Below are 7,881 nucleotides of genomic sequence, written 5' to 3'. Positions count from 1 at the left end.
TACAATTGACTTCTAAAAACCCATTGAGCTCCCTCATTGAATGCCAGGTGACAAAGTGTAAGTGCACTGAGATTTAGGCCTGTGTCATGAAGGAGCGTATAACAGGGATCCCTTGCCCTGTTATAGAAAAGCAGAATGGCCCCTTTAAGGGAAGGGTTTTTGTTAACTGGACAAGGGCAGCTGGCCAGGCTGGGGTTAACAAGCACCCTTTGGTAGGTCAGGTGATAGAGCAAAAGACCAGAAGGGGCAGGTCTCTGAGCATATAAACCAGAGCCAGTGTCAGTACCAGAAGTAGTGTGTCCTTCATAAGGCAAGGGAAGGAGCTCCTAGAGGGACTGCTGTAAAGGAGTGTCTGGTTGATTGCTGAGTTACCTGGGAGCTACTAATAAGGCTGAGGGCTTGAAGAGAGTAGTGTGGAGTAGGGGGGGAGCTTTGTGCATACAGCTAGTGAGCTGGGATTTATGTTCAGGCCCATGGGTGACTGGTACCACCTTAGTCAGGGGGGGCACATTCCCTCTCCTCCCCCCCCCAGTGACCAGTCAGTCACTATCTCACTGACTGGGGGTGGGGTCCCCGGTGGCCAATTGCACCAACTGGGAAGTGACCACAGCACTCCCAGAAGTGGCCATGGGGCTTCATCTGGCGCTCCCACTCCCTGGCTGGTGCTCGCAGCAGGTGCACTGGTGCTCATGCCTGGCCCCTCTGCCCATTGCCTAAGCGGGGAGCATGGCCTGTCAGGTGGCGCACTGGCACTCCCAGGGGGTGCACGTGCACCCCCTACACGGTCACCACTGCTCAGGCCCAGCGTGGGGACAGTCTGAGTTGCAACCAGAGGCTTGTAACTTGCTGTCTAACTGGTGGCGTGGGTTTGGGGCTAAGGATGTAGCTTAGAGGTCTCATTGGTGCCCTATGGGCGCCCGATTGCCTTAAGCCCTGGGGCAGGGTTTGGGGCCACGGAGCCCTGGGGCAGCCTCCCACCTAATTAAGTTTAACAACAAAAGTGTGCGGGGTGAGACCAGGAGGTGCGAGGGCACTTGAAAAGCTGGAGCTGGGGCAAAAATTGTGTAGCTACCGGGGGGTGTTGCAGCTGCTCCTGGAGCATGAACCTGCTACAGAGCACATCTCTCACTGTTGTAAATCCAGAGTAACTTCTGCTCCACAAATCTGACCACCTCCATTGCACAACTTTTACATGCCCTCAAAGATGGCTCTCCTCCTTCCCTGTAGAAACATGTCTCTGGTACCTCCTTGTGAAATCCCATAGCTGACTAGTCAACTCAATTTTCCCCCTTAGCTTACTGACTAGGATGAGGAGCAATGACGATCTGCAAACTCTTCCTCAAAAGGACTGAAGCCAAACAGGAATGATATTTGGTGGGTGTGTGAAATTTAATGAGCCAGATAACACAAGGAAAAACCCAAAAAGAATAAATTAAGATTTAAAACAGAGGGGCAGCTGTGTGTCCTTTTATATACAGAGATTATTGCACACACTAGTATAGGGTTGGCATGTTGTGACACTTGGGACTCTTCATTTTGACTTGTGTGAAGTACAGCTCTGGACTTGGGACCTTTGCAGAGGAAGGGACAGGGGTCAAGGAACTGTGCCACTAGTAACAATTGTTCGGATGGAAATGCTTCCAAGAACCTGGAAGATAGACATGTGGTGTTTCAGAATCATGATGACAACAATGATACCAAGTAATAGAACTAAATCTCAGATGAAATTGAAACAATAATAGCAGCATTTTCATAATGTTCAGCTTAGGATTCCATGAAAATAGCATAGTTTGGCATGAAATGCACTGCAGTATTGACTGCCTAGTCTTGCAGCCAGAGGCATAACAACCAGGCTCTGTACCCTGGGCAGCAGGAGAGGCCAGACTGGCTGCAGTGACTGGGCCAGCAGTACCAGTTACTGCTGTTTATGTGCCCCTCCAAGTGGGCACCAGGGGCTGGTGTCCTGTTTGCCACCCCTCATCACACTACTGGTTGCAGCAGGGGTGTCAAACATATGGCCTGTGGGCCAGATATGCGCCATGGTGCTGTTCTATCTGGCTCACCATCAGGCTACTGGAAGTTGTGGGTGAGGCCAGAGGGAGGGCAAGGACTGCCACAGAATTCAGGGTCCCTGGGCTCTGCTGGACATGGTTGTGGGCAGAAGAGGGGTAAATGAGGGCTGGGCTGACACAGCCCTGCAGCTGCTTGGCTATGCTGCTACCTGGTCCCACTATGGAAGTCACCACTGCCAGACCCCCATTGGATCCATCATGGCTGCTGCTGGACTTGCTGTTGAACCTGCTGCAGCAACAGCTGGACCTGTTACCACTGCAGTTGTTGGATGTGTTGTTAATCAATGTTAACAGTTTAGGGACCTCCTAAGCCAATATTTTAAAATTTTTAGGTGCAGGCTATCAGGCCCCGCAAACTTAAAATCATTAACTTGAATGATTAACTTGAATGATTGTAGTTACTGAAGGAATAAAAAATATTTCACTATCCTCATAAGACGTGACTGTATGTTCCTGCTTCCTTCTGACTACAGGACAGATGAGTGCCTTTTCTATATGATGACTGCAGTTCATTAGCATGAACTTTGAATTTTTGCTGTGTCGATGGTAAGTCACTACATGATTGCTGAGTTCATTAGTCAATGGTATTTATGTTCAGCGCCCAGCAGACTGGGTCAGTGTGTAAACATCTTCAGGTGCACAGTAGGTGGTCCACATGAACTCACCTGAAGTTTCTCTTCTTCAGTCAGACATGATGTGCTTGACAAAAGCTGAGCAGAAAATCAGAAAGGCATAAAAAAAAGTGAGATTTCATCTTTGACCACAAATTCCACCCTACAGCAGTCTCCAGCCTTTTTAGGTAACTCTATTGGGAGGGGCAGGGGCACATTTTCCAAGAGCTCAAGGCCAGATTTCCAACAAATGTCCAATCTGCCCAATGAAGAATACTTTCCTCAAAGTGCTCACCCCTCAGCATTTCTCTGTGACTAGGTTCTGCACATGTCAACTCCAAACATGCCTGTGAGGTGCTGAGAGCTTGAAAATCTGTTTGTGACTGTAAGACTTTTGAAAATTTGGGTCCAAGAGGTCAACTGTATGTATTAATGCCTATCACCTCCCATTTATTTCTCAAATTTCTGAAGGACTGATTGCCCCAGAGCAATCAAGATTCAAGTGCACATAACTTAGTGGAAGGCAAGTGCTGGTGGCACACTGGAGCCTGGTAGAGAGGATCATGGGTAAAGGTGATCTGTGAAGATAGGCTATACTCCTGTAAAGACTTACAAGGGTGCATAGCTTTATACATTATGAGCCAGGCCCCTAACGTCAAGACTACAGAAATAAAAGCCTGCAGCACAGTTCTGGTGCATAAGTCCTTGCTTGAGAGTTGTAATGCAATCAGTTCCTGGGTGTCATGTAGTCTCTGGGGTTTATATACATAGACAAATCTTTCTAAAGCTCTCAGGTTCTCTAGCTGGAATGGCTGAGGATTCTTGGGACTCAGAAGCCAGTCCAACTGCCCTCTCTTATCATCCCCCTCAACAATAATCTAAACTAGTGGTGAAAGAGCTGGCTTGGGCTGATCTTGAGTGACAGCTTGGAATCTCCCCCCAGCTCCCAAACTGGGATTGAAGTAGAACTCAAAAAAAGAGATTTGAAAAAGAATTTGGTGTTTGCTTTGGCACTAACTTCTCTTCATAGGAATGACCTATTTCTGATTGGAAGCCTCAGCTAGCTGGGGTACTTAGGACAGAGGCTGAGCCCAGCAGGCCATGAGCTCCCTTTGTCTTAGTCTTGGGGGAGCTTTGCAGTTCCATATTAATGACAATGCTTTGTAGAGCATTTTGACAAGAAAGCCTTGACAAGATCTGGACCTGCATTTTGAGCCCAGCATCCATGAACAATGAAATACACAGATACTTTTCACCGGTACACTGACAGGCAATTTTCCATGTCAAGAGATTAATAAATAAATAAATAAGCTCAGGAAAGATCCTTGAATTTACCAAGGTCTAACCAGTGGGTTACAGTGATGCATATCTTAGTGAAGAGATCCTTTCCTGTTCCTCTACTGCATCTCTCATCTGATAATATCAAACCTATTTACAATGATAAGGAAACTTCACAGCTCCCAGGAGGTGATTTAGTATTGTTATCCCCAATTTACAGTGCCAAAAAGGGGGAAGTCTTCATTCTCAAGTGTTCACTAATTCTAGGCCCTCAGACTCTACCCAAAGATGCACTCAATCCTGAGAAGATATTGCTGGAAATCTCCTGAATTCTCCTGAATTTGCCTCATGATTCCTAGGATGGATCATACACAAGTGTTTCTTCACTTCACTCTGATCTACTCAGTGACTGCCTGTTCCACTTTTCAGGTCAGCAGAAGGTGTATTTAGTATTTCAGAGAAAAGCATGAAATGGCTGATGTGCCCAGGAAAAGAATCTGATCCTCCTACCTTCATAGTTGATGCACCCATTGGCATCTTCCTGCCCTGCCATCAGTTGCTCTACCTCACGTTCTGACATTTTCTCTCCTAGAAACAGATGGAAAAAGACAGGTAGGATAGAAGGATGACTCTACCACTGCCCCAGCCCTGGTATTAGACTACTGTGGATTATGAGGGTCCCCTAGCCCTCTTCAGGAGAGCCATTGCTGCCTCACTTGAGGAACAGTATTGAGGAGAATTCATTTGTTGGCTATTTGCTCCATCTAAGGCTAATTAATGGGGCATTTGTAAGTTAAGGTGCTATGTTTTCGGAAACACTAGAGGGAGCATAGGGAAGGAAGGCAGAGGAGAAGAGAAAGGACCAAATTGGAAGAGCTGTCACTAGGAACATCTTCAAGCCATTAACTGGCCTGGGTCACATCCCAGCCCATAACTTACATGTGAAAGGAGCTCTGTCTTGGAATAATTTGCTCCTGCTAATACTATATCAGCAATGTCTATATTAACAGTGCATTGGGCTATTTGCTAAAGCCTGTGTTAAGATAAGGAGGATTATCTGTGGCTGCCCCAGATAACAGGATCTCCCTTTAGCATTATACCATCCAACAGAACTCAACTCCCTAAAAGAAGGGAGGTCCCACTCTCAACACTGTTCCCCTGACACTGCCACAGGGGCTTTTGGTACCAGCTTAGATCTCTGCCCCCTGGTTACCAATCCACTAGGTCCAGCTTTGCCTCCAGCCCATACCCAGAGTGGCAAGCACATGGCGCAGTTCTGCTCCCATAACAGTGCCATTTGACTCCTTGTCAAAGACACGTAGTCCTTCCACAAAGTCTTCATAGGTTCCCTGTTCCTTGTTACGTGAAATATGTTGCAGGATGGGAAGGAAGGTCTCAAAGTCCAGCATCTTTGCATTCATTTCTGACAGAGAAGAAAGCAAAAGGAAATGGAATAATTCAACAAGTCCCTAGCACTCTTCATGCCAAAGCACTTTATACACACCAATTACTATGCGCATCACTGAAATGCAACCACCTCTGGAATAGAACTGGGCAACTCTACATGTGAATGCAGGAAGGAAGTGGAGAACAACCTGCATCCAAAGTGAAAGCATAGAGCAAAGTTGTGAGATGTAGACCAGAATTGTCCAGACTAAAATTTACCTAGGAAACAAGTCTGACAGCTCACTCCTATAGGAGGTGCTAGGGCACGGGCAGGCAAAATGTGGCCCGCGGGCCAGATAAGGCCCACCAGGCCATTTTATCCGGCCCGTGGGGCTCCTAAAATATTTAGAAAATTAATATTTATCTGTCCCTGGCTGCCTATCATGTGGCCCTCGATGGCTTGCCAAAACTCAGTAAGCGACCCTCCACCCAAAATAATTGCCCACCCCTGTGCTAGGGGTATTCTCATTACCCAGATGGACTTGGGTTTTAAGTCCTATTCAATAGCACATCACTCGCTACCACAATAACTCTGTACCAGCCCAAAGGGCACAAGTGGTTCCATTTCACTTGAAGGTATGAATCAAGGGGTTACTAAAGGATCATAACCAGAAAGCAAATAAAAAGCACCCAATGTATTTTTTAAATCATAATCCAGGATTTCCATGGCTTCTCACTCAGGATTTTTGAATGCTCAGGATCAGATGGGCAGCCCCTAGACATGATTTAAAAAGTGACAAACAGCAGAGTATTCTCAGCAGAAGGTTCTGGGATATAGTTACTTTTTTTTTGTCTGTTAGGATCCATGCTTTTGGCCTTCAAGACACCCTGTTCTGGCTTTCTCTCCCTGGAGAGTGGCTGCAATATCCGACTGGAGGGTTTTGACTAATATGTCCAATGTATTCCTATGTTCACTTAAAAGGACTACAGTGTTTAAGACACTAGCTTAGGTCCTGGAAGAGCCAGCTCTGCCATAAACTTCCTGTTACCATAGGCAAGTCCCTTAGCTGCTCTGTGCCTCAAGTTCCTCCTCTGTGCCCTGCTTCACAAGGGTCCTGCAAAAATCAGTGCATTAAAATTGAAAACCATCAATAGAAAGCACTATACAAGAGCCACACATCATTGTCCAGGGAGCTCCCCAGTCAGATGGTTGCTATTAGGCAAACAGGAAAATCCGTGAAGCCAGATCCTCAGAGAGTTTAAAGTGTCACAGCCCCATCCAAGCCAGGGAAGCTATGCTGTTTTGCAACAGCTGAGAATCTGGCCCAATAAAATGATGCACCTCCAGAGAGTGTCCGTTGGGAAGGATCAGGGATGCTATCTGGAGGGAGAGAGGAGGAATTATCCAGGAATGATGGGGTCTCTGAGTCATTTTCTTTAAAACGTGACACTGACACAGCACAGTTATTCTTCTCTGCACGGGGACTAAATCCATCCTAAATCTCCTGGCATGTTACTGGCTCCATTTCTTCTTCAGGCCTTCAAGAGCGATCAGAAAGAGTTGACCTGCCAAAGCTTTCCCAAGGGCATGGATGGTGAGATAATGGCTCAAAACCAGGAGGTTTCTATCCCAGGGCTCTGCAAGCAGCACCAGTGTGGCACAGGGAGGGGAGTGTAAAGGGGATCATGGCCAGTGTGGGGGTCTGGACTGATCATAAGGGCAGTCCCCCAGGTGGGAGGCACTTAGTGACTTGTGAACTACAAGAATAAGCAAAGATGGTTTCTGGAGCTCTGAGAGCTGGGCCTTGGACTTCTTCTGTTAACTGCCTTCTTGCCCACCCTCCTTCTGCCACAGGGTAGAAATGGGAGGCAGGAATATTCCTTATCCCAGCAGTAAGGCCAAAGTACAGCACACAGGCTGCTTCTGACAAAGGGAGAGAAACTCCTTGCTAACAGCTACCTCATCACTGACACAAGATACAGGGTATTCCCTCTAGAACACTAAAGGCTTTCCCCATCTACAGCTCCCCCTGCCCAAAGCATCTTCTGTCATAGGGAAGCAGTGTGTGTGTGGGGGGGGGGGGCTTGGGGGGGGGGGGGAATTAGGGCTTGGGGGAGGGGGTGAATTAGGGCTACTTACTCTCTGGAGACTGAGTCTTAAGGTGAGAGAAGAAAACCTGGTGCTCAAGTAGTTTAGAAACACAGTGCTTTGCATACCAGCTACCCTTGAGTGGCTGGCAAGGCTTGTGGACTGATCATAGAGCCTTGGTCCTCCATGTCCATTATAAAGGACTAGAAGGCGATGTTAGGGGGACAATCATAAAGCTTGGAAAACCCACGCAGGGGAACCACAGAATGGCTGCAGGTCTCTCTCTTCCTCTATGCTACAGAGGTGCCTTCAGCTACCTGGGGCTCCCGGTACACTCAAGTGACTGACTGTGCTCAGAACACGTATCTCTGGTCAGGCTGATGTCAGGGCTGGCCCCTTGTTTGGGATTCCCTGTTACAGATCTCCCTATTACAGACAAAATTGT

At 47.3% G+C, this 7,881-nt stretch overlaps 1 protein-coding gene across 1 annotated transcript in view; it reads right to left on the bottom strand.

The window, feature by feature from the left end:
- Window positions 1–1,365: 1,365 nt before the first annotated feature.
- MYL4 (myosin light chain 4) overlaps window positions 1,366–7,881 on the bottom strand; it is a 23,487-nt gene continuing 16,971 nt past the window's right edge. The window contains exons 4-7 of the mRNA XM_014516987.2: window positions 5,211–5,384; window positions 4,472–4,549; window positions 2,738–2,782; window positions 1,366–1,648 (exon numbers count right to left, since the gene is read on the bottom strand). Of these exons, the coding sequence (XP_014372473.1) occupies window positions 2,754–2,782; window positions 4,472–4,549; window positions 5,211–5,384 (281 nt within the window). The 3' untranslated portion in view covers window positions 1,366–1,648; window positions 2,738–2,753. The remainder of the gene's footprint in view (window positions 1,649–2,737; window positions 2,783–4,471; window positions 4,550–5,210; window positions 5,385–7,881) is intronic.

This window comes from Alligator sinensis, unplaced genomic scaffold, assembly GCF_000455745.1.
Source record: "Alligator sinensis unplaced genomic scaffold, ASM45574v1 scaffold444_1, whole genome shotgun sequence".
Taxonomy (NCBI): domain Eukaryota; kingdom Metazoa; phylum Chordata; order Crocodylia; family Alligatoridae; genus Alligator; species Alligator sinensis.
Note: the sequence above shows the minus strand (reverse complement) of the source record. Positions and strands in the feature narration are given on the sequence as shown.